We start from the raw sequence: 27993 nt of genomic DNA on the forward strand, positions 1-27993 counted from the left end.
AGATATGAAAAAAAAAACGCTAGATATATATTTATATTGATTCACTCAATTTAGTATAGATAAGGAAGAAAGAAGAGATTTTCCTGTTAACTCTAAGGGGTAATAACACCTTGTAAACCACGAAATCGAGAGTCATTTTCATAAGCATATAAAACAAAGAAGAAATATTATTTTCTTTTGGTGTTTGTTTAGTTTAATTAAGTATATTAATAGGTAACAGAATAGGCTAATGTTAAATTTTTTAATGATGTGAAATTTTTTAAATGGCGGTGTAGTTCAGGATGATAGTAAAATCCTGTGCTCCCATCGGGCGACCAACTAACTCCTACAGTTTTTAACCGATTGGGCTGAAATTTTGTGTGGAGCTTAGAAATACTATCTTTGATTTTTTTGAAATATTAAAATTTAACGATTTTATAGTCTTTTTTTCAACGAATTTTGTTTTTGGAATGAAATAATTTTTTCAAACTAATGCCATTTCTTTAAAAACTAATATTTCAAAAAAATCCTACGTACTTCACTAGAGAATAGTATTTCTAAGCTCCACACAAAATTTCAGCCCAATCGGTTAAAAACTGTAGGAGTTAGTTGGTCGCCCGATGGGAGCACAGGATTTTACTATCATCCTGAACTACACCGCCATTTAAAAAATTTCACATCATTAAAAAATTTAACATTAGCCTATTCTGTTACCTATTAATATACTTAATTAAACTAAACAAACACCAAAAGAAAATAATATTTCTTCTTTGTTTTATACGCCGATGAAAATGACGCTCGATTTCATGGTTTACAAGGTGTTATTACCCCTTAATGCTAGAGTTCCTTAAGTTATGATAACTGCATTGAAATTTGATTGTAATCCTAATAAAACAGAAAGCGATTTAATACTCAATTTTGTATATAAATGTAATTCCATGAATCTTGTATATAATTAACAGTCAGTTTACCAGAAAAAAAAACACCCTTTGGACCACGATATTCTTGAGGTCACTTTTAATCCATTGAAATATTTTCCCAAACTTGTAGATACATATTAAGGTACATACATAATGTTAATGTATATCAATTTTTTATTATCTAGATTTAATGCAACCAAATATGAATGGTCTTATTTAGCAGAGCTGCTCTGTAAAATAATCAACACAACTTTTGTTAGCAATATTGTGACGATATTTAAATATTGTTTAAACATTTCAATTCATGAATAAACAAACCAAACAAAAATACTCACTTTAGTCTAGATGACAACTTCAAAAAAACTGTGGTGAAAAACAATAAACTGAGTTAAAATAATTATAAGCTGATAAGAACTCAAAAGACCCCTGCTGCATATTGAGTATTTTTGAGTGAGAAGTCTTGAAATTTGAAAGCTAAGATAATCGTATTTGGTTTATCAGAACAATAGGACCGGTCTGTGATAAAATACAAATTTAATAAGAGCCTTTGCAGTGCATATTGCTCAAAGCCATATGACCTTTAACCAAGTTTTTTTATTTAAATAAATTAAATATTTATCTTCGTTGTGTGAAACTAAGTTCAATTAACTTTTTTGTCTGATTAATCCAAAATGTTTAGAATTATGTAGTAAAGACCTTGTTATTATATTTATCGCATATGTAATTGTTTCATCACGTTGTTAACTTCCGCGCCGGCCGGTTTGATTCAGAGTTTAAATCATTGATAAATTAATTTATAGTGAGGCAGTATTTTCAATCAACTTGTTTGTAAATAAAAAAAATGTGATATATTTTTAAGAAATTTAAAATTTTTTAAAATTTGCACTAATTTTCGGATCACTTAACCATAAAACAAAAACAAAAATAATATAGGTATACATAACTTATTTTAATGAATGTCTAGATAAGAAGACTTTATACAGAACAAAAAGACTGTGAGTATTATTTACACAAATGTTATCTATTAGATTGACAAATTTTTTTGGGAATGAAATGAATCACATCAAAAATGCAGGATTGCCTTTTTAAGTTTCTTATGTGCTGCTTTTAATAAAAATCAAATACATGTGCGAAATGAATCGAATTTGGAAGTAAAATTTTAAAAATATTGAATGACGTATTATTTCTTAAATAGAAGCAAAATTGGATAATTAATGTACCTCCAATACATTATTGAACTTTTTTTTTTCTTTTAAATTCATTTTTTTGGAAATGAATTTCAATAGATTTTTTGATGACGAATTTCTGTATAAAGATACCCAGACCCACCCATCTTTTTTATCCGAATTTTTCGTTTTTATAACATGTATTACTAGCAGAGCAGTTTTTGCGTTGCTTCAACAAAATAATTTGAAGTGTATTTTAAAGCAATTAACTATGAAGAAACAAAGTTTATTTTACTCAAAATGTATGTCTCAGACTTTAGAAACAATTGCTATAAACGTATAAAGATAAATAAAAAAATGCATAAACAAAAAATTACGTATACGCCCTAGAGTCCTAGTGTGCTTTAGGGATTTGGATTCGTTAAACAATTGAACTTGAGATAAAATCAGGACAATACGATGATACAGAATATGAAAAAAATAAACCACTTGAGTGATTTTCTTAAAACTTGATAATGCACAGTTTTAGGAGATGCCCTAGAAACAAAATTAACAAATAACGCAAATAACTTTTGAAATAATTTTTGGATAATTCATGAACTGTGATTATTTTTGTTATTATGGAGTAATTTTAAGAATAAATAAGCAAGCAAAAAACTGCTCCAATATTGAGACAAATGTACTCATACTTTGGATGCCTTTGATATATTTTTTTTTTCGTTCAAATATGCTGTAAAATAATCTGAACATTTTGTAAGGCTTGCTTTTTCTCTGTCATTAAAAAAAATCCCCATAAACACTTTTTTAGGTCTTCTAAAGCAGAATTTCCTCTTTAGAAGTTCATAGCCAAAACTGTTAATTTTTTGAACCGATATTTTTCTCAAAAATGAAAATGAAATGAAAATATTTAAAATTTTATTTTTTTTCTCAAACATATGTACATATGTATGTATTTGAAAACTTAATTAGGCAATCAAATTTCGTAATAAAATTGTTTGCAAAAATTTTAATTTTCTTTTTTGAACCAAAATTAATAATATTTTTTATATGGTATTAAAGAATATTCTTATTATTATTTTTTTTTTTTTTTTCAACATCACTTAACGATTTTGATAAAAGTTTCTTAAACCATTTAAACGGTTATTTTTTTGCTTTAGTTTCAATTTTAATTCAAAGCAATTAAAACTACAATGAATTAAATTATTATAAAATATTTTTTTTTTCTTGGAAACGATTTTTTTAAAATTGAGAATGTTTATTTTATGTGGACAGATTGTTCCAATTGGGTTGGATTGACACATTAATTTTTCAGGACTTTAGTTTTATAGACACTGTGTTCAACAAGATCTAAAAAACGTTCTATTAGAATAGTATATTGCTTTGTTCTTTTTACCGACTTTCAAAAAGGAGGAGGTATTCAATTCGTCTGTATTTTTTTTTTTTTTTTTGTGTTTGTTACCTCATAACTTTTGACGGAGTGAACCAATTTTGATAATTCTTTTTGTTTTGGAAAGCTGGTGCAGTTTGGTCCAATTTCAATTTCGTTCAGTTCTGGGCATAGAAACTATGAGAAAAACCATAAAATCCATGGAAGTCGGTTTTGTTTTTTTGATAAAAATGATTATTTGTCACACAGTTTAATGATATCAACTTCAAATTTCAGTCTTGTGCATATAATATGTCATTCCACACAAAAATCTTGTTTTTGGTAAATCCCAGAAATGCGAAAGATTAAATTTATTTCACTCATTGAGGGGGGTTTTCATTTTCGGTTAAATAAATTCTTAATAATAATTTAAATGCATCATAAATCTATTTCGAAACCCTTTGTCAATAGGTTAGGTCTATCTATCTGGCTCTACATTAGCTAAAATACATATATGAAATCCTTTTGAACTGGAATCTAAAAGAATTGTGATTGTTTTGTATTTTGTATACAGCCGATGCAATATTCGTAGTTCGCCTTTTTGTACTACAAAATCAAAACGAAATTAAAGTGTATTAATTATTTATTTATATAAAAAAATGTTACGTATACGCCACCACGTACATAGAATTTTTGTTTGATTTTGTTTTAAAAAAATGACTTTTTACCAGATTTTATGTATTTATATGATGGGTTGTTTACAAATTCTATACATTCTAAATTAAGTACTAAATTCAAAATAACAAATTTCAATCACCACAGGTACAAGAATATTTTCATTAATTGTTCTTATCTTTCTCTCTGTATCCACTAATGATTCAAACAATTAAAAATGAGTTCATGCGATACAACATCTAATACACCAATAGAGCTATCTATCATTTTGAACAACATTTATGTACATACATTCATCTATACTATCTAAACACATTTACTAAGATTGGAAGTTTAACCTTCAAAAACAGAAAAAAAAAGGTAATTTTCGTCAATCATAATGTCTCCTTTCCAGTAACATTCTCTTCACTCGCTGACGAGCCGGCAAAATGTTTGTGTGACTTGTAATCATTAAAATTGCCCTGCCAAAAGTTTGATTACCAATAAATCAGCTAAAACTTTAGTTTTTTTGGTTTGAATTCTTGTCCGTCAATAAATATAACATCATGTGTGTGTGTTGAGCCTCTCTTAATATCTAAAGGGTGTGGATTTTCCACTTAAGTATCCTATATAGACACTTATCTAGCTTGGATCTAGCTAAGGTCAAAAATATAGATAATAATATTATGAGTAAAGACAAACAACACCTTTTCACTTTTTGAAAATATCACATATTAAAGTGAACTTATTTGAAATCAAAAACTTGTCACACGCAATAGTAATATACCTTCGAGTATGGTTGGCGCAATTTTCGCGCAAAAAATGAAGGTTATCCTTGAACTACATATGTATTATTATTATTATTATATCCTTTGGATAGAAATTATGTCCGTACAGTAAGTGATTAATCCAAAGGAATACACAATCAATGATTCATACTACAGCACCTGTATCGTAAGTAAAACACTCTCATATACATAGGCGGCGCAATGTGGGTTACGAGAAGACATAAGCCCCCATAGGTTTGTTCTGTTTTTTTCCTGGAGTAAAACGTAAAACAAATTAAAAGAAATCTTCGAGCTTGGTGTTCCAGGTTAAGATTATGTCTTAGGATCTTATTGTAGTAAAGAGTTTGTTGAAGTGTAAAGTTGATAGGTTTCAACAAAAAAAAGTCGCCCGAGTTTAATAATTTATGTCGTTTTCGATTGGTTTCACTCAAGAATTGACACATTCTAAAATCGAATGGAACAGGTCAAATCGCTTCCACTCAATTCTATTTTTATTTTATTTCTGTGAAATTTCAAATGTCAAATATTTTTAATTTTATTATTTTTTTTTCTTGCAAATGAAAATCATGGCGTTAGAGTTGGAAAATTATAAACTAATGTTCGAAGAAAGTGGTCATTTATCCATTATTGTATGAATTTTTGATTTATAATTAATTTAAATTTCAGGAAACAATAAATTGTTGAATCAAAAACAAAAAACATTGATTGAGTGTTTTTTTTTTTGACATGTGAGTGAATTCCGATTTGAATTCTGATTTGAAATCGAGAAGAGAATTTCTCTTCTCAGAAGCGTTCTAGCTGTCAAATTCGTGCGAATAAAACACTATCAGAAGGCTTCTGAATGATTCCGGACGCTTCCGGAGAGCCAATCGAAAACGACATTAGTAAAATGATTAGTGTCAAATTTTAAAACAAAAGATGTTTTCTAATGTCGTTTTCGATTGGCTCTCCGGAAGCGTCCGGAATCATTCAGAACCCTTCTGAAACTGTTTTATTCGCACGAAAATGACAGAAAAAACTCTTCTCAGAAGAGAAATTCTCTTCTCGATTCAAAATCAGAATCCAGTCAAGAAGCACTAATACATTAATATTCTAAAGTCAAAATAATCACTCAATCAGTTTCTTTTGTTTTGTTTTCTGAAATTATTTTTTTAATTTACTTTCAAACAAATAAAAGCATTATTATATTTATTTAAAATATTTTACCACCCATCTATCCTATTAATTTGTTGAATATTACCGTTTTTGAACATTAATTTATATTATTTTGTTTGAAGGAAAAAAAATTATTTAATGTTTGACGTTTGAAAGTTCACAATTTTATTTGCTTATAAACAAATACAGATATAAAATTTCAGAATTGAGTGACACTATTCAAACTGTTTTATTGGATTTCAGAATGAGTGAATCCTTGAGTGAAACCAATCGAAAACGACATAAATACACATTTAAGTTTCTGACAGGTTTTAAAAATTTTTGTTAGAAACAAAGCGGACTTTTAAATAGTTTTGGACTAAATTTCGGGGCCCCTTTGATATAGAAAATAAAAACAAATAAAAAAGTACGCATTCGCCCTACTTTTTTTTTGGGCCCCTGATGTATCATTTGTTATTCGCTAACATTATTCAAGAAACATTTTTTTGGGGCCCTTATAATATTTTTTCTTAAATGAAATACATATTATGTGGCTGACTACCAATTCATTATGAATTACAATGAATATAATTTGTCTCTCTTGTGTCCTTATCTTTTTGCTTCGTTAGTTTTATAATAAATTGCCTTCTCTGCACTGTCTCCAGTCGGGGCCCTGGCATGGCATGTCGGGGGCCCCGGGGCACCGCCCCGCTTGCCCCAATGGTGTGTACAACCCTGCTTTTACTCATAAACTCATATGAAAAAACATATGAATACAAAAAAATAGTTTTAGCTTGGCGTTCCGTTCATTACGTAAATTTCCCAACTAGTTTTGAACAATTTCGTCGATATTTTCTTTCTTTAACATATTATTACTGAATCTGATATGGTTTCGTCTATCGATATCATATCGTAACCTAAAGCTTGAGAGCCATTTAAAAAAATACCTTCGTTTAAGACTACAAATACTCAAAACTAACTTAAAACTAAGAAACTTTAAGCTGAATAAAAGGTTTGAATGCATTTAGATAAAAAAAAAAATAAAAAAAAGTCATGTGTGCAATTCACACGTGGTAGAAGTGAAACCATAAAAAAAATTTTCTTGCAAAAAAAAAGAAAAAATCTACCTATTTTTTATTCTATCTCCTTTAAGTACATGTTTTTTATATGACAACCTATATTAATTTTATATCATCTGAAAGCTTATTGTTTCAGCTCAAAATATTTATATCGTCCATGTCTATACAACATCTACAAAAAGAGCTTAATTTTTTTCAAACCAAATCACTTTTCATCAAAAAAGCAAAAAAATCAATCTTTTTTCTCTTTTAACACCATTAAATATATTTTTTTTTTTATATGACAACCAATAGTAAATTTTATATCATCTGAAAGTTTATTTTACCTTTTATATGACGTATGAATCATATTTCTACCATGCCTAGAAAAAAAATAAGAATTTTTTAAAGCCAACTATGTCGAAATTTCAAGCTGAGATTACGGTACTTTCTCGTACAGTTGATTGTGATATATCAAATGAAAGGTTATGTTATCAGCATGCGTATTAAAGTTAAATCAAATTTGTATGTGCACTAGATCAAAAGTTATAACGTGTGTAGAAAAAGAACATCTTTTTACCGTTATCTCAGAATTTTGAATATGAAATTAATTGAAATTTTGTACATTTATAGTTTATTTTGTTACCTATCTACAGTACAAATTTATAACAAGTTGAATGTTCGTGTCGCGTTTTCGTTTCATCTTGTTTCAAATCACTACGATACTAAAGAAGTTTTCACTTCAAAAAAAAACATTAGCGCGTGGAGTTTAAGATGTGGAGTACCTACAGTTGTCTTTTAAATTAAGAATTCGTAACATGAGTAATTTGAACTATTAGAGGTACGATGAACAGGCAGATCGATTTCTCAGATTACGGTGGTTAGTAATAAGATATAAATGTAATTTTCCGTCAAGAGAACCTGAGAGTATTTGATGAATGGAAAGAAAGTCTTTCTTTTCTTGAGTGCATCCAAGATAATTAACTGAGTACGGCCTCGAAAAAAATGTACAAATTCAGGATCTTCACAAGGAAGCATTCGTAGAACGAAACATACACAGGAAACGGTGCTCGGCATTGAATGCCCACGATTCCAGAACTGAGAAGCGTATTCAAGTAGAAGGCGAACAAAGGTTACAATCTCTTTGTAACCTTTGTTCATATGTTACGTAAAGTTTGAAGAATCCTTTTAGATCATATTTCAAGTCAAATCTGGCAGCCACTATGGGGATCGAACATACAACTCTTGGGTTACTAGGCGAATGCCTTACCATCGTGCTGTCGTTGAAAATATTTTTGATAAACTGCAACTAAAGCTAAATTCTGACTATAATTTTTATATTTTGAAGTGCACCCTAAATCAAAGTGGATTCCATTTATTTTAAGCGAACATCTTATTGTTTTAGGGTGGACATCATCTTAATTTAAAGTGAACTTTTTTTCTCCGTGTATTAACCTCCGTGTATGTTTTTCAAACACAAAACTAAGATATTTCCCAGATCTAATTGAATGTTAAGAATCACGAGTCGAAGAAATGATATGAGCATTTTTTTATAACCATTTCAATATCTTTTTTAGTAAGGATGAAAAGAAGAGGGCCTAAGTGGCTGCCTTGAGGAATACTGGAGGTATTTAAAAAAGAAATGACTTTTGTAGTCTCGGTTTTCCAGGATAGAAACAGTTTGAAATTTATTTTTCTATGCGAGATTTAGTCAAAAAGTGTAACTGAAATCAGCGGAGACAACTTCGATTTATTTTCGGTTCTCTAAAGGCTGATAGGATACAAGTTCAAAAGTGATTACAAAATTACCCTTTTTTTGTAAAATCCCCCATAGAAAAAAATCTGCAAACGCCTATGGCTCCACAGAGGTACTACTATTTATTGAAGTCCAAGTCTTTTGCTATTCTTTTAAAGTGTGTTATAGTCGTCGTCGTTGGTAAGATTGCGAACGACGACGACGACGCACCTCCAACTTTACCACCTTCTACCCCTAACCATTTCTAATTCCAATATACTCATTTGGTGCTTAATATATTGGAAACAAAAACAACAAGGGATGATGATATCAATTCCATATAGTCATATGGCTGATAAACTCTGATAACACCTCAACAAACCACATGACGCTACGACTAATATATAAAATTCTTACCATGGAATTTGAAAAATAAAATTGTTCAAGTTAAAGACTGGAAGTCTCGAAACGCTTTTGGTCGATGTCGGTCGGGTTGCTTCTTTCAAACAGTGCATAAATCGTGGTATTTAAACAAAAAACTGCAAGGTAGGTAAAAAAAAGGAATGCAGTGATGGTTAGACCATGCTTACATTTATCTGTTTATTTTTGTTTGTTAATAACTTAGTGCTGATTCAATTTAAATCCTTATCTTATTTAACTCCTACGCGCTCTCATGCCGCCGGTTTAGTATTATTGCCCGATTTCTTATCTCATTTTTCGCTTGAGCCTAATATTGAAGTGATGAGCAGCAGTTTTCAATATACCAACGACTCAAGAAGACGCATTGGCGGAAGTTTGTTTGAATACTTTCAAAGTTGGTCTCTCGTGTCAATTGATGTAGTACTCGAAAAAGAACATTTTTGAGTTCGTTTTAGGAGCTTTGCATTTTATCTTGCAATCTCTTCAATAATTTTGTGATAATACGAATGAAATAGAAACAGATAAAAACATGAATAAATCGTGTTAACTAAAGTTGTTCGAACACAAGTTGGCATGTTAAGTGATTTTTTTATTTTTTCAACCTGTGGATATTATTTCGATTAGATAAAACACAATTATACAGTTGTTATTTAAATAACATCACCCAGGGTCGTAAAATTTAATTCTTTTTTTTCGTTGAATACTTCGAGTGTTTGTTGTAAAATTGTTAGTAATTGAATTTTTGAGTGGTGGGTTTTATGTCATACAAACGAATTTTTTGAAAAGTTGTAAAAGTACTACAATTTTTTTTGTTTTTTTTTTTTGCAATATCATCCTAATTTCTATAAAAGTGAGTAATCAATTTATTATTAGTGTTTTATCAATGAGAAAATTAATACTAAAATGAGTCAGTGCGTAATAGAAAGCTATAATTCTGGCGGTGAATGTAAGCTATCTATTTCAACAATAAAGTGATTGTATTTATGAGTCTTATATAATCGAACGCATTTTAAACTGTTTTTAACTGTGAAGTGGATTGTTTGAAATGAATGGTGTTTTTTTTTTTCTTTTTGTTGATTAGATTAGTTAAATTATTAAGGTTTCGAAATAGATGAATTTTGTCAAGACAAAATACAAGAGTGATTTCACAAGTTAACTAAAATAACTTTTAATTTAAAATTTCTTTAGCAGGCTTACATTTATTACGTTCTGTAGCCAAAAAGTGATTCGTTTCTAAGAGAACGGCAAAAATATCGACTCATCATTATATTGTTATTGAAAACATTTAATTAATACGGATGATACAGGTGTGAACTCTGTGTTCCTAAAAATTGTGTTTAAACACTAACTTGTGTATAGTATTATTTAATGCATATCTTAGTAGGATAACTTACTTGCTTGGGGTGACAAGCTCTTCAAGGATACATTATGTACATCCAAACAGTTTAGTTTAAACCGAAACTTCTTTCGAGACTTTGGTCCGCAGATATCTGCATAGATCTGCCTCCGAATGTAAGTAATGCACGACTGGGACGCACGTACTTGCTCTTATGCTCAAAGTTGCTTAAGCATTTTATAAACTTCATAAAAGAATAATTTCAATATACCTAATTTTATCATTAATTTGATAAGAAATACAAAAAAGTACTAAAAGTTGATTTTAAAATGAAGAGAACACTTTTTTAAATGGTTGTAATTTCCAAATAAAGTATGCCATTCGATTTATTAACAACGATTTTTAAGATTTTTTTTCGAAAACCGAAAACAATAATTTTTTGTAGGTATATACAAATTTTTCAAAAAAAAACAAAAATTGGTACGGTATTTTGAAATAATTATTTTTCCCCATATTCCCACGTAAGTTTAATGTCGTTTTCGATTGGCTCTCTGGAAGCGTCCGGAATCATTCAGAAGTCTTCTGAAACCATTTTATTGGCATGAAAATGACAGCTAGAACGATTCTGAGAAGAGAAATTCTCTTCTCGATTTCAAATCAGAATCCACTCAAGAAGTACTAATACATGAATATTGAAATGCCAAAAAAAAACTCAATCAGTGTGTTTTTTTTTTATTCAAGAATTAATTGTTTTCTGAAATTAAAATTAATTAAAAAAAAGAAATAGTTGCATTAAAGCGACGGAATTATTTATAATCATCATCTTTTTCGTCGTGGACCTCATAATTATTATTTTTCAACATTAATCCATGTCATTCGTTTGCCAGAAAAAAAATTAATTCAAATTTTTGACATATAAAATTTTACACAAACGCAAAAAAAAAACAGAATTGAGTGGAAGCGATTCAAACCGTTTTATTGGATTTCAGAACGAGTGAATCCTCGAGTGAAACCAATCGAAAACGACATAAGTCAATTTATTGATCCTTATTAAAAAAATGTATTTAAAAAAAAATTTAAATATTTAAAAATCCAAAATTGAGTTTTTTCTAATTATTTAAATTAAAGCTACCAAGACTTGCGCATAAAAATATTCGTTGAAATGGGTTAAGAAGTTTATGAAAAAGTCAAAAATCAAGAAAACGGTTCTTTGTCAGTTTATAACGTTTATAACGATTCAAAAAATAGTAGCGCAAAATTTCTAAACGTTCAAGTAATATGGTAAAGCTATTTTAGTAAGTTACGAAGTTAAAAATAGTACCTAATCTCCTTTTAAACTTAGTAAAATGCATACCAAATTGTTTAACATTTTGCGCCAGTTTTTCTACATATATCAAAATTATTACCTTATACGTCACAGAACATGTCCATATGTATGGATATTTTTAATCATACAATTGTTAAATCCATTTTTGACAAAAAAAATCTATCCAGTTTGTTCGTATGGCATTTGGTAACGATAATTCTAGTCCTAAAAATAAAAAGATCCAGACAGACTTACGCATTCTCTATCATCGTAATGTCATGTCTGATTATTATTATCTCGAGTAGATAGAGCAGAACCAATGTAGTATATCGCAATTAAAAATGTTTGGATGCAAATAAATCAGCAACTAGACCTCCAAGAAACTTTTGATTTTCAGTTATGCATAGAAGTTAAAGAAACCTTTCTTTTGATGTCTCACTTGATTAAGAGAAAAATTTTGCCCCGTTGCCGCGGCAGCTCAAAGCATGCCTCTGCCTCAGGATATTTTCCTTTTGGCCTGCGCCGCATGCAGTGGAACGACAGTGGAATGAAAAAAAATGTGTGATATTGTACATGATTTAAGGTTGTTTTACAGCCTGAGGGCGCTTTCATAAATGCATGGTTGCGCAAGTCTGACGAATGCAAAGCTTTCATTAATGCAAATGACAAATGTCAGGTGTTCATAAATGTAAAACGCAAATATTTGCAGCGCAAATGTGCAAATGAAAAAATTCTCATGCGCAATGAATTTAAACTTAAAGAAAGAAAAAACATGACGTAAAAGATGATACAGCTTTTCTTTGTTTCTCAATTCTGTCACAATATTAATTGGAAATTCAAAGTTCAAGTCAAAATAACAAAAATAGCCGCGAATTTCTTGAATATAATAAATTTGTAAATATTGACAGAAATGTTTAAAAAAAAGTTTTTTCTTAAAGATAAAGATTAAGATAATATATTGTTAATTTTGGAGAAGAGGCTGAATTGCAACTTAAAAATTTTGACAAATTTAATTTCTCTCGAAAAAAAAACACACCCTTCACTTTCCTGATTCTTTATTTTTATACAAATAATACCACAGTGCCAAATTTTATTAGGGTACCGTTATTTTCAACAGGTTTTCTTATGTATTTGACTTGTTGTACTGAAAAATTACTCATCTCTTCGTAAAAAGTGTGGTTGCATCGGAATTTCTTTGGTCTTATTTGATTCAGCAATTAAATAAAAAATACCTTGAAATAATGTTATATGGCCAGGTTGCATCAACATAAATTATTCAGATTGATATATCATTCGACAATAGGGAATTTTAAGGAAATTTAAATTTTTTTTCAAAGTTATAGGTCTATCATTTCATACCAATTTCATTGATGTCCGCCAAACGCTCAAAATGCCCTTTAAATAAGATGTTAACACCTTATACATATAAACAATTTTTTTCATACAAAATCTTAAAATAAATTTATTAAAAACAACAATCAAATTTTGTATGTAATTTCAGTTGATGAAATAAATCAAATTCCAAAATGGTGGAGACAACAACAAATAACAATGAAAATGCAGAATTCATTGTTAAATACAAACAAGATTTCTACGATATAACGAAATTTTTGAAAAATCATCCTGGTGGAATTAACACCCTTAAAGGTCTCAATGAAGGCGATATGACAGAAAGATTTATGAAAGCTCCACCACATTCGGATGCAGCAATGTATTTGATGAATGAATATAAAATCGACAGTGATAAAATACCAAAGAATGGCAAAAAAATAGCTAACGGTGATACTAATAATAATCCTATAAATGTGAAGCTAGATGATAGTATGGAGGTAAGTTAATAAAAGACAACTACATATTTTCAATAACTTGTCTGCCTTCCGGCTAAACATCAAAGAAATCAATAGAAGAACTCTAACGGTAGACAATACAACAAAATCAAATAAAAATAAAACAAACTCCAATGTCGAACATCTTTTTAGTTAAACTTCCTATCAGTCTTTTAGAATTTCTGTCTAAATCGAATTTTGTCACCATTTTCAATTTTGATATTCGATTATAGTAATTCGACATAGAGAGACTCGACTGTAGATCATTTTACAATTGTACATAATTTATTTCCGAGAATTATGTCTCTTTAAAAAAATTTCATGTTTAAACAATTTAACAACGAAATGTTACCAAAGCGGAAGTACAATATTTACCTCTTCCCAACATGTACAGTACAAAAATATGAATACTCAAAGTAAAGTTTTATGTAAATATATTTATCGACTTTCAATTTCGTTTGCCTACCTATCAGTTTACCTACAAATAAACCTTATCTTTAGCCTCACTTAATTAAAGGTATAGATAGACCTCACAAGCAGGTGTTTGCAAACAGAACACAGAATTTATCGACCACTCATTGGAACTAATATTCCAATCCAATGACTAAACTAAACAACAAAATACATCTAAATCGCTGAATTTAAACGAAAATAAAGATAAGATAAGAGTTAGATAATTTGTACGTAATAAACACATAGCGTTCCAATATCATTACTTGTCATTGAGAAAAAAAAATACCCAAAAATTAATTTTGTATATGAGAAAGTCAAAGATAAACGAGTTAAATGAATTTCATTCGAAATTGATCGAAACAAAATTTATTACACTGTTGCCGTTGGTAGAGATAAGGATCACAGTAAAAAGACATTGTATAAAACCAAACTAAAACTAGTCACATATTTATGTTGGATTTTTGTATTCTTTTCAAAAGACTCCATTCATTTTGACGTAAACTTTAGGTTTTGAAAATATTCGAATATCATTTTCGAGGTCAACCAATTCACGTTCAATTTCAACTTTTCGTCCTCGAATACGAAGGGTTTCCGTTGTCATTGGCATTCGATTCAGTTCGCCAACAAGATCTTGAAATTCTATAATAAAAAAGGAAGAAAGAAAGATAAAGAATTTAGAGAAGATGTTGATGATATTTTTTACGCATTTACTTTTTTGTGCTATATTAAGAGCTTTTATGCGTTCTTCTTCAGTCAGTGGCTCATATCCAAAAGGACAATTCCTATCCCTTTGGAGTTCTTTTTGTTTTTGTTCTTCCTTTTCTCGCTTTTGTCTTTCCAAATATTTTGGCAAACGGACATCTTGTCGGTCTATAAAAAATAAAAGAACTTCGCATACAAACGTACAAGGAATCATAACACTCGTACTTACCTCCGAGTTCATGTACTCTTCTTGTTGTTCTTTTAGTACTTATTTGAGTGCTGCTGGCAGTTGGAGGAAGTCTTTCTGTGTCTATTGCTAGGTTCTCAAAATGAAAATCAGGTTCAGAATGATTATCTGGCATCGGATCAGGTAGTTGTGTTTGATTAAGGGGGTAATCAGTATGTGAATCCTAAAACAAATATTTGGTCATCGATTTCTTCATTTAAAGACATTAGTTTAAATAAGAAGGAGCGTTTACTTTTCACTTCACATACAATAACACAGCCACAAGACAACAAGACAGTGAACAAATGAAAATGAAAAACAAAAATTCATGTTGATTTTTACACAAAAAGAAAACGGGTACATTTTGGAAGAATTAGTCACAACACCTTCTAAATGATAACTTAGTATGACGAGTAAAACGAGCTAGGGTAAGTATTTTTTCGAATTTTGAATTAAAAATCTTCAAAATTACCTGTAATTTATCGATATTTTGTATGGAAACCTTTAAAATTAGTCAGATTTTTTTTCGAAAATAAAAAAAAAAAATTTGTAATTTTTTTACTTGAATAATTCAACAACCAGACCTCTTAGAAACTTTTGGTTTTCAGGTATGATAAGAGCTAAAAAAAAAGAACTTTCTTTTGATGTCTCACTCTATGGATTTGGAGGAAATTTCTGAAAATGGAATTTTTCTAGGCAAGGGGTACCCCTTGGATTTTTTTCAAAAATCTTGAAAAAATAATTTTATTACTTGAATGCATAGCCCTGTTCACTGTGAACTCATATCTGTAAACCAAAACTTGTTTCGAGGCTTTGATATCTGCTTCCGATTGTAAGAAAAAAAAGTAGACTGCAAATAATTCTGGAAGACCTCCTAGAAACTTTTTGTTTTCAGTTTTAAATAGAGCTTAAAGACATCTTTTTTCTGATGGATTTAGAGGAAATTTTTTTTAATGACATTTTTTAGACTATCACAGGCGACTTTAAAGTTGAAAATGATTCTGATTCCAATCGATTGGATATTTTTGATTTTCTACAAACTTAAGAATGTAAATATTTGGTCGATTGTTCGCACTAAACGGCACTAATAAGTGCCGATCAGGTCGTTGGCAAAAGGTTATAGACGTTTTAAACGCGTTGTTGAGCATACCATGCCGACTTTCCATTCATTGGGTATACTTTTTTGCCGTCCAGATTGTACAAATTACTTGATGAATGCATGCTCCTGACCATAAACAGTTCGGTCGGGGAGCTATCCACACCAGCAGTCTTATGTTATGAGTGTTATGACAACATGATATCGCTATTGACAAACCGTTATTTTTGACCGTAATCATCCAAGAAGAATTAATTGTTTTGTCCCATAGCGTTCCAAAGAACGTTGAACCTCTTCGCCGCTTATCAGTTAAAAAAGTGTCATTTTCATGCCCAGCATCATCTGAGTACGTAGTTAGAGTGATGGAAAAAATAATAGAAACAACAATGTATACAAAATTAAAACTTCAATAACTCCACTAATGTGAGGTTTTGAACCAATAAATTTTTATATTTATAAGTAATAGTTATTTGTTAAAAGCTTTTGGTTTACTTTTGCCAAAACAAAATGTATAACAATTGAAATTTCCGCTTGAAAAAATAATAGGAACAAGTGATTTATACTTTGATTCTGAGAAATACTTCAATTTTATTTAATTCTAAATAGGTCATTATTAACTTTTTTTAAGATTTTTAATGAAGTAAAAATAACCAGTAATCAAATTTTCAATTTAAATTGCAAAAATAGGCCGCGGTTTACATTCTTCTGCAGTCGTACGTGAAGTTGTAAAAGAAATTAAAAAACGAAGGCATAACAATGATCAAATAGCGCAGATAAAGGACTGCTCCAAGATAAATGTTTTTACAGCCTTATATTGGTGCCCAAAAGCGGAAACTAGAAGTTTCTGCGAAACAAATCTTTACGCTTTTACAAAATTTTAATTCTACTTTCCTAAAAATATCCATTTTCTTCATTAATTAATATGAAATAGTTATAAATGCACCTGTAAAATGTCAGACAATTCGATTGAATGAAACCATTCTTCAAGAAAAACGACGAAAGGTACCATTCATCACAAAAAAAAAAAAAAAAAAAAAAAAAAAAACTAAAAAACACTTAGTTTTTAGTTTTTTTAAAATTAAGATCTGGGGGTTTCATTCTCCCCGACATAAAAAAAATAATGATCAGAGACATTGAAATCGGCCCAAAAACGCATATAAACAAGATGAGAACCAGTTAGAGCCGTATTTATTAAAGACAAAACTATTAATTTCAGAAAAAAAAAGGAACCTGAAACAAGCCCACGCTTCCAATAAGCAGATACAAAAAAGCATTTTATTGGGGTGTCTAATACTTTTGGACAATTCTGTATTTTGAATTGGGTGAGAGCTCTTTTAACTTTTAAGAGATTATGATAGACGCAATCAGTAAATATATAAGTATGCTATGCTAAGTGGTCCTAAACGTTGTTAATTATTTTGTATTTATTATTTATTAACAGGCACAAGTAACTAGCTAATAATATTTTAATTATCCTAGCTGCGAGGACTATTGGATCTGAGGGTTTTTTTAATAACTTCAAATTATAAAATATAGATACTGTTTGTTCCATTGAGGAAAATCTATCGACAATACTTTGCCGCCGGGTACAAAAGGGTTAAGTCATAAACGATGTTTGCCAGAAAATGCGAAGTTGAGCTAATCGATGAATTTTTGAGCATTGATCGTCTTATTTTTATAGGAAAGAGTTCTTCAAAATTTTTTGTTTTTGATACCAAATAAAAGAGAAAAAAGAGGTTATTCTTATTTCATCGAAACCAGAAAAGTACAATTTTGTGACTTAACATTTCTGTAGGCACACCTCTTTTTTGCGAATTTGGTTTATACTTTTTCATGGCGCTAGAACTTTTTTCGTTATAACTTTTTTATGGAGAATCATGTATGAAATCATTTTTATGATAAACTTCCCTAAGAAACATTTATTTTTTAAACTTACTTTCCCGCTTAATCCTTCCAGTCTTATATCAGTCGATGAGCACCTAAAAAAATGATTGTATTTAGGACATTATTACCAAGTCATTCATTATAATAGATTATAAGTACCTCTTCAGAGCCTGATAAAGGAACTCTTCATCAAGAATATAATCGGTTTGTACTTCCCTTGTGCAAGTCTCAACTTTTCTTGAAACTGTCGATTCCGGTCTACCAGAAACTTCAGTTTGGATTGTCTTCCCACAATCACAAGAACATCCTGAACTGGGTCTCCTCTGTGTTACCGGGAATTGTCTTGCATCTAATGATTTGTGTCGCAATCTCTGGCGTCTTCTTAATTCGGCTAATTTTTGTTCTTCCTCTTCAACTTTTTGTGCCAATTGTTGACGACTTGAATTTCTTTGTAAATCTTTTAAATGAAGTTTATTTTCACGAAGAAAATCACGTTTATGTTGAGTTTCTTTAATAAAATCATACATAAAAAATATAATAATTAAAATTGCATTTTGTGAATAGGGATCAATTAATGGTTTCTTTGGCAACACTAGTTGCAATCGTTGTGAATCCCAGATTCTACTCACTTGGTTTGGGAAAAACTCCTTTTAAAGATGGTAGCATATTTTGTTAATGAAGAATAAATGTAGATTAATACAAAATTGTATATTTAAAGTTAAAAAATAAATTTGATTGTAATAAAAAATTAGAAAAAAGCGGGCATTTTTTCAAAATAAAATACAACTTCGTAACTACCCACTTATCTTTTCTGTTGTTATTCAAAACAAAACAAATCCGTTTTGTCATGAAAAAGGAAGTGATTGGAAAATGAGTTTCATCGTGATGACATTTTGTGATTGTGAATTTATGAACGATTCACAATAGATATTTTATTTTTATTTATTTTATTTTTGTTGACACTACAGGCACAGGGCTATAATTTTATAATTTTTCATAGTCCCATTTACCATAGCTGTGCCTAAGTTCTGTAACTCTCGAATCGAGAAATTTCTCGCACGAAACACGCAAATCGGAACAAAAATAATGTGAATCGACACAAAAATCATTTTCTCACATTCGTTTGTTTCTATAAACAAATTTTTCTCGCCTTGAAACATTTCTGAATCAAAATGCTTGACAGACTGGAAAAATGTGAATAAAACTGTGTCTGTAAGAAAATTATCGAGATAATTTCTCGATTTAACTGCCAAAATTACTCACAAGCAAAAAGGATGCGAGAAAGTAAGATATTTGAAAAAAAAATTGATAATCTTGCATTAAATGTGAGATGTGTTAAAAGTAAAAGTGTTCACGGTAATTTATTTTTGTATCACTTAAATTTTTAAAATAAAAAAAAAGAATATTAAAGAAAAAAAAGAAAAAATTACATGCCCTAACTGTGACTTGAACTTGGTACCCTCCACTCGCTGACCGACTGCTCCACCTTCGGACTACCGAGCCTTGAGATATTTATTGTAAAACTATGTCTATATGACCTTTGATGGCCAAAGGTACAAATATTTTCCCTATTTTTGACAGTTTCCAATAACTCCAATGGAATAAAAAATTTATAGGGTTGCTTCTCACATCGAGATACAGACACAGGTTTATTTTCCAAATAGAGAAACGTATGGAATTTTTGTTTTAAAATTTTTCGATGCGAGAAGTTCTCGACTAAGTTACAGAACGTAGGCACTGGAAAGGAAATAGTGATGGCATTTTATTTAAAATTTAAATTCATCATTTTTGTAAACCGGGTAAAAATGGTTAAATATGGTATAAAAAATGTTGACACATTTACCACTTTACCTCGAATCACCGCACACGATTACGATCATACGTTGACGTTTTGACTATCAGCCCTATGATGGTAGCCGATCGGAAAAATATCCGATCGGAGAAAAGTTCCGATCGGAAGATTTTTGTATTCACGGTACCCGAATTTGAGGAGAAAAATTGACTTCAAACAACGCACTCACTTGACATCTACCAGTTTGCAAAAATATTTTTTTTATCGTGAAAATAACATTTAACAAAACACTAGAAACACAAAAACATACAATAATAGAAATTACTTGCACATTACTGTTTTGTGCACTCATTTGTGTGTTTTTGAACAATTTATTTGTTTATTATTCCAATTTTTTTGGTTTTTATATTTTTCGGATAGTATTTCACGTTTGATTTTCTATCGGAAGGAATCGGAAAGAAAAAAAAGCACAAAGCACTACCCGTCGCAAATATTTTGACAGTTCACTGCATAGCATCGCATGTATTTTGAATTTTCAACGCACCTAAGATTTTTTTCGTAAATCTGTCCGATTTTACAGTCGGAAGGGTTAAAATCATATGAAAACTGAAAAAATCGTACAAATCGGATACAAATCTCTTCCGATCGGCTACCATCATAGGGCTGTATAATTGTTGTCTCTATTTAATCACTAAAAAAGATAAGGACACATAGCGATAGCGACCATACGTTAACGAACGTATGCCGTAATTCGACCCCAGGTTTACCCAGAGTTTACACCCTTTCATGAATACCCTTAATGAATTTTAACTTTAGACCATTGATATCTCAGCTTTTAGCTATAAGACCAACTTAAATAGATACCTACAATTTACTAAACCTAGTTTTAAATATTTGTTGACAACTAGCCGCTGGTCCTTGTTAGATTAAATAGATTGATTCAGCTCATGAAAATATCGGAGCAGGGGCATTATACAGCCACTTTTTATTTGCGAGGTTAATGTCCCACTAACAAAGAATTCACAAATTATAAAATTATCTCACACCTTGGACTTATGTCTCAGCTTATTGGGACATAAAAAAAAAAAAAAAAAAAACAAAAAAAACCACAAACATTAAGCAGTTTGTGTCTCATATCACATTTATTGCATCCAAAAGTATCCGTCCTAAGGTTTCTTTAAAATGCAAAAGATCTTTTCATACAACAAACCTCGTATCTATCCCAAATAGTATAGTGTCCCTACTAACAATTTTGCTTCTAGAATGCTTTACAAAAGCAACATTTCCATCTGTAAGGCTTTATAGAACCAAAATTGTTTGTCGGGGTATCCAAGTAGGGGATTGCATAGGGGAAGCAGCCCCCCAAAAACATACTTCACTGTTTATATGCCCTAATAACTTATTTAGGCCCTTCCCCTTATTACGGTTATCAAATATCAATTGATAGATAAAAGTTACTGTAATTATTGTTTTATGTTTCGAATAATGTGGGACATATGTCCTAGTTTAATGAAAAAATATGTGGAGCTTATTTCCCACTTGAGTGAGACATAGTCCCCTAATTGAATTGGGTCTTATGTTCCACTCAAGACCTGAATAAAAAGTGGGCGCTATGTCCCTACGCTGAAAATATCTTACTCTTTCTCTCTGATAACATTTTCTAATTCAATTAAATTGGTTTATTATTTCAGCACTTGGTTGATTGGGACAAAGCAATGGTTCCTCAGATTGCAAAAATCACCGCACATTACGATGAATGGGTTCATAAGCCAGTGGATCGGCCGCTTCGTCTATTTGGACCATGGTATTTGGAGGCATGTACAAAAACTCCTTGGTGGGTGGTACCTACCTTTTGGGTCCCCGTCATATTGTACTGTATAATCGATAGATTTTCAGATAGCTGGTATAGAGGAGAATATATAAAGGTACAATAATCTGATCATTTTTTTTCCAAGGCTATGGCTAATAAATACCATTTTCTTTCTTATTAACAGCTTTTTGGACTTTCACTCTATTTTGGAGTTGGAATTTTATTTTGGACTCTTCTCGAGTATTCTCTTCATCGTTGGCTATTTCATATGAAGACGAAAGATACACAAAGTAGTGCCGTTTGTACAATTCATTTCATGCTACATGGACTACATCACAAAGTTCCTTTTGACCCACTACGATTAGTGTTCCCACCTTTACCTGGAGTACTTTTAGCTTCAATTATTTATTTACCCCTTAGTTTCATGCTGCCAAATCCAAGAGTTGTACTTGGAGGTGCATTGTTTGGATATCTCTGCTATGACATGATGCATTACTACCTTCATTATGGTAGCCCAACCAGGGAGCATTTGTATTACATGAAAAGATACCACTATCAGCATCACTTTGCCCACCAAGATCTTGGCTATGGTATCAGTAGTCCCCTGTGGGACTTTGTATTCAATACAAGGATTCATTTGCGAAAATTGAGATACATTTTGAAATGGAAGTAAAGCGAAGAGTACCGTCACGGGTTTAAAATTAAGTTTTTTTTTTAGTTTTTAAGTTATTTAAAATGTTTGTTTAATACATGACTGCTTGCAGTTGTATAACCCAAAAGTGGTTCTTCTGCCAACAATTATAAGGATCGATTTATATTTATTTCTTGAACAAAAATTGTGTGCCGTAAAACTGGATTTTTTGTTTTACAATCCCAAACATTTTTTTAGAAATAAAATTTGAATAAAATATTAGTTGTTTTACTGTTTATTATTTAATACGTTAAATTTGTTGTAAGCCTGATAAAGAAGCTAGGGCTCACCGTTATTCATCATTGAATGGTCACCATCGGAGGCCTCTCACGAGCTCAAAAATAATTATGAATTTCATGGGTTTACAACTCAACGAGAAATTCTCTTCTCGATTTCAAATCAGAGTCCAAAAGCACCATATAGTCGTCTGCAAAAATAAACTTTAATTAAAAAAAAAAAAAATAAAGTAAAATTCGTTCTTTAACGGCCAGTTTACTGTAAATTTTTAAAGAAGCTTGTACATGCAAAACAAAAATTCAAGTCCATATTTGAATCAGGGATGGAATTTCTTACAAAATTTAACATTTCCGTGACTTTAAATTTAATAGAGTGTGAATAAACTTGGCCTAAAAAAATTTTAATTAAAAAACAACGTTGAAATTATTAATCAGAAAAACGATTTTATTCTAACGGCAGCCGTTAAAAGATTTTGAAAAACATAGTAGCTATTTTACAAAATCTGGGTTCAAATGACGTAAAATTTTTATAGAAATAGGTTAAACTATAAATTTTGTGATAACAAGTTAACTAATTGTAAATTTGTATATTTGTTATAAATACGTAAGTATTTAAAGCATTTTTCGACCTTCGTTTGTAATTCATAAGTTTTTTTATACTACTAGCGGATCTTCAAGCTCAAGAGCATTTTTCAATAATTTTGCTTAAAATTTTCATTTTAGTAAGATTTTTGTATATAAATGCCCAATTCCTGCAATATTTTTATTTGCATAGCAAACTATATACATTTATATGTAGTTGGTAGTATGCTGACGTATGGAGCTTCGGATAGCCAATTTATTGCTTTTCGGGTTTCTTACAGGCGAAAAATAACTAACTAAAAATAAATAACTAAATAAAAAAATAATTAAATAACACTTCATGTCTGCCTTACATATATTTATATTTAGATATATATTAATCATTAGATATCTGAAAAAAATGTTTTCTCTTTTTTTTTCAAAAACTGCTGCTTTTCAACGAAGTTTTATTCGGAAGCGCAAAAACGTAAATTTCTTGTAGAGCAAAAAATTTTTAAAATATATTTTTTTTTGGAAAATCGTTAGAGCCGTTTTACAAAATATTTTATTTTTAAATACTAATTTTTTTTAATATTAAAACAAAAATTGATATGACACTAGAAAAAAAATGACACATACAAACAAAAAGTCTAAGAGTCCCCAGCAAACTTGGGGATTGGAATGATAACCAACAAGAAGTTTTAATGAAATTCATTCATCCGTTTTCAAAGAATTGATTAACCAAAAAAAAAATGAACTTTATTTTTAAAATCCAAAAATTATTATGTATAATTTTTTTTTTAATTTTAACATTAGAGTTACTAGAACGTTTTTGAAAAAAAAATTTTTTCATTTAAATTAGTTGTGTGGCTTAGGGCTCTGTCATAGCTTCCAGTAAAATCCATCAGTAAAAATTTTGTTTGGCTATTTTGAATACTTTAAACTTTTATATTGAGCAAAATATTGATGAAATAAATTATTTTATTTATTTATTTTAACTATTTTTTTTTTCAAAAAGAAGCAATGCATTTGGTGTTAAATTCTATTCACAAATCGATTTAATAAATTTTACTGTTCAGTAAAAATAAATTTCATCAGTAAAATTTATAAAACGAATTTGTGACTAAAATATAACACCAAATGCATTGCTTCTTTTTCAAAAAATTAGTGAAAATGTGTTTTTAATTTATTTCATCAATATTTTGCATAAATTAGAATTCAAAATAGCAGAACAAAATTTTTACTGATGCATTTTACTGATAGCTATACAAAAAATAGCGCAGAATTTTAAACTATTAAGTAAATTGCTAAAGCCATTTTAGTAAGTTACTAAGCCAAAAAGCGGACTGATTTTTAACTTAGTAACCTACTAAGTGGCTTTGTTTCAAAAGTACGACATTTGCCACACTACATGTATTTTTTTAAATCAAAATAGTAAGAACCATTTTTTGAGAAAAGCAACCAAATCCCACAAAAGAAATTTATTTACTATTTTGGCGAAGAAGGGCTTGGTTAATGGCTTTTTCATACTTGCAGTGATGCTACCCGTGTAATCAATTTATATTGAAGGTTTTGAATGAATATCAACAACTTCTGTGTTTTACCACCGCAAGTTCATAGGCTGGAGTAATAGCTATTTCACGGAGACCAAACCGATCAACAGACTCCTTTGTTAGTGGTGCTAATTCGCTTTTTATGTTCAACTAATTTTGAAAATTACCCGTATACGTCTCGAACGAGCATAGCTATCCGTATCTGCAGTAGGGGTTTACATCTATTAAAAAAAAAAAAAACAACTCTCAGCTGCCTGTTACTATAGAAGCTAAATCCACCTGCTGATAAAATTTTGACGAAGTATAATTAAATAGTTTATTTTGTTTCCATTTTTATTGCGGGCATATTTTTTTTGGAAAATTCTACTGCGAAAATCTGTGCTAAAAAAACACACCTATGCTAGTTGTTTTTGTTTGAAGCAATATCATTCTATCAAAAAAAAAAAAAAAAAAAATGTATATAAAAACACAAGTCATTTTTTTTTTTGTTTACACATAAAAAGATATAATTAGGTATATAATTGTTGTTATTAATAATTAATTAATAAAATAAGTCCTTTTTTCAATTAATACAAAAAAAAATATATATTATTTAAAAAAAAAACCTTTTGTAATTTAAGATGCAGGCCTTTTCTTATTATTTTTCTTGTTGTTCTTTTTAGCCGATGCTGGCGATGGTTTTGTAGTAGTCTCGGTGGTATCCATCTCCTCTGCAGCAGCTGCAGCAGCAGCTGGTTCTTCCTTTGGAGCAACTACTGTTTCTTCTTTAACAACTTCCTCTGCTTCAACGACTGCTCCCTCCTTCCACGATGCCTTCCACTGATCCTGACTCAATTTAAAAGTCTCTAATCTCAATGAATTATAAACAATCCTCCCAAAAGCATTTCCCTTCAATTTATTATCTCTAGCTGTCAATTCAGTAGCAATTGCAACTTTCTGTCCATCATTTGCTGCTTTAACAAATTTCTCCAATACTCTCGATCCAGCTGGTGATATTGCCAAATCCATATAGAATCCCTCGAAAAGTTTAATTAATTTCTCACGTGACTTCTCACCAATTGTTGTACTCATAAGAAATTTATCAGCAATATAACCACCATTTGGTAATTGCATTATTTGGTTTAAATCTTTTACGGGTGTTTCTAATATCGAATTGACCAATAAAATTGGTTTATTAAATTGTAATATATCTTGTATGATCAATGATCCATAAATTGAAATGTATTTTCTTTGATCATATGGTAAAACTTCAAATGGCTTCAATTTGGTTAGACAAACAAAGAATGATTTTGGACGTTCAGCTCCTAATTGTGCATTGCAGCGTAGGGAATTTTGTAAAGTTGTAATAAAAGCTGCTTGTTTGTCCTTCAATCGAAGACAAGTAGCTGACATTGCTGAAACCAAACTAGATTTCTCTGTCTGATAGAACTTCTCAAAATGAGGAGCTAATTCTTCGAAAATCTTTTCAAACAGTGATTTGTCTGCAACATAATTTATCAATCTCTCAACTGCATAGGAACTCATCTTTCCATTGGCTAATGTTAAAAGACGATCTTTAAAGAGATCACTTATTTGTGTCATGAGACTTGGAGAAGCAACTGTTATCAAAGTTTGTAATACATAAATAGAACTATCGGACTTAAATACCGATGGTTTGTCATCATTGTCGTTCTCTTCTTCTGCATCAGCTTCAGCCGATTCTGCATTTTGTTCTTCATCTTCTTTTGGTTCAGCCTGTTCTTCCGACTGTTCCTCATCGTCAGCTTCCATTTTGGCTTCCTCATCATTTCCATTACCATTTTCTTCCTCTTTAACATCAGCACCATTGTCGTTTTTGGGTTTATTGAATCTATCATTGCTTTTTTTGGGGATTACTACATTAATGAAGCAATCGGTAATTAGCTTCTTTCCAAAATCTTCAAGAGCTTTCTTATCAACTGTGTCCAAAGCAAGACAAATCACCTGAAGCAAACCAGATGTAATATACTTGTAAGGGAGATCCTTGTACTGTGGCCACATTTGTAATCTTTCTGGGAATTCCATCAAGACTTCTTTCCATTCAGCAGGTACTTGGAATATAGTCTTCATCAGTAAAAGTTCACCCTGACGATGACCTTGCTTGGTCCCAGTTAACCTTTCCAGGTTGGTGACCATTTTACCTTTATAATAGATTGATTTGGGAATAAAGAGACCAGACAAACCAAGAATTGCCGATCTGAGAAGATGATTTGCGTATGTTTGTTCAACAAATTCTTCCAAATTGTTGAGTAAAAACTTGCTAATTCGCAAGAAGAATGCAGAGCATTTTTCGCGATGTGCTTCATCGAATTCATGAGTCATATTGTACTTATAATCATGGACAACTTCGAATTTACCTTTTTTGGGTGGATTCGAAGCGTCTTCATCTTTTTTGGAAGAAATGGCAGCCTCTCCGAGGGCACGTATCGCAGCAGTTTCCAATAACTTTTCAAGAACATGCGAAGCATGTTGGTCAGAGCAAATGGGACGGACACCTTCGCCAAATATATCAAATAATCCTTCCAAATGTTCGGGATCACAGAAACCCAAACAATTTTCAAGAACTCGACTGACAACTTGGTTCGAGGCTAAGTGGATTTCTTTTTCTTTAGTTTGTTCCAAGACGTTGTTTGCCATGGCGACTGTATAAATAAGAATCATGTAGATAAAAGAAAAAATAGCGCAAAAAAAACTAAAAAAAAAACTAACCTTTTTCATCAGCAGATTGAAATTTACTATTTCGTTGTGTCTCCAGAATTCCCATGAAATATGTAAAATCTTCCTCCTCGATGTGAGTGCCACGGCCATAACTACCTTTTTTGCCAAAACCTTTGGCATTTTGGAAAAAGCGTTTGTTTTTATGACCGGCTTGCTTGAATTTATTACCACCATAATGTTTTTGACCATTATTATTACGGAATTTTTGGAATGGTTTTTTGAAGTGCTTTTTATCTGCTGGAGAACTCATCTTTTTTCTGATATATATATTTTATTTGGAAAAAAAATTGAGTTGAGAAAATGCACGTTCAGTTTTATTTTTTGCACAAGCGGAAAGAAAGAGAAAAAAATTTTTTTTCTATTAAAAACCACGCTGTTTTTTTTTACTCGTTTTCAACCAAGCCGAAGCCGACACAGATGACAGATTTGTCAGATTTTTATGTATGACATTTTGGGTTTGAGGGGATGTGAGATTTTAAAGGTGCATACAAATTTTGAGAATATTTGATTATGGTGTGTTTGCATCGTAACAGGTATTTATGGAAAAAATCATAGAGTAAATAAA

The 27993-nt window shown here is 30.4% G+C and overlaps 3 protein-coding genes across 6 annotated transcripts; 1 reads left to right on the plus strand and 2 right to left on the minus strand.

The window, feature by feature from the left end:
- The first annotated feature begins 1795 nt into the window (after nt 1-1795).
- On the plus strand, nt 1796-22564 carry LOC129918504 (uncharacterized). 4 transcript variants are annotated; one of them, XM_055999096.1, is made up of 4 exons: nt 1796-1894; nt 13364-13691; nt 21533-21766; nt 21836-22564. In XM_055999096.1, the coding sequence occupies exons 2-4, from the start codon at nt 13389-13391 to the stop codon at nt 22322-22324; spliced, it is 1026 nt and encodes a 341-aa protein (XP_055855071.1). In that variant the 5' UTR covers nt 1796-1894; nt 13364-13388; the 3' UTR covers nt 22325-22564. The 4 variants fall into 4 exon arrangements, with proteins under 4 accessions (XP_055855071.1, XP_055855069.1, XP_055855070.1 ...); XM_055999094.1 differs by lacking the exon at nt 1796-1894 and adding an exon at nt 9114-9346; XM_055999095.1 differs by lacking the exon at nt 1796-1894 and adding an exon at nt 9532-10070.
- Nucleotides 14476-18885, minus strand: LOC129918506 (uncharacterized). Its single transcript, XM_055999098.1, has 6 exons — nt 18679-18885; nt 18209-18557; nt 18102-18144; nt 15073-15253; nt 14853-15011; nt 14476-14780 (listed from the first exon to the last, which is right to left on the minus strand). The coding sequence occupies exons 1-6, from the start codon at nt 18713-18715 to the stop codon at nt 14614-14616; spliced, it is 936 nt and encodes a 311-aa protein (XP_055855073.1). The 5' UTR covers nt 18716-18885; the 3' UTR covers nt 14476-14613.
- A 2612-nt stretch (nt 22565-25176) lies between the features above and the next one.
- On the minus strand, nt 25177-27854 carry LOC129918874 (uncharacterized). Its single transcript, XM_055999621.1, has 2 exons — nt 27420-27854; nt 25177-27352 (listed from the first exon to the last, which is right to left on the minus strand). Exons 1-2 carry the CDS (start codon nt 27676-27678, stop codon nt 25308-25310), a joined length of 2304 nt encoding a protein of 767 aa, XP_055855596.1. The 5' UTR covers nt 27679-27854; the 3' UTR covers nt 25177-25307.
- Nucleotides 27855-27993: the final 139 nt, after the last annotated feature.

The sequence above is a fragment of the Episyrphus balteatus genome, chromosome 4 (genome assembly GCF_945859705.1).
Source record: "Episyrphus balteatus chromosome 4, idEpiBalt1.1, whole genome shotgun sequence".
Taxonomy (NCBI): Eukaryota; Metazoa; Arthropoda; class Insecta; order Diptera; family Syrphidae; genus Episyrphus; species Episyrphus balteatus.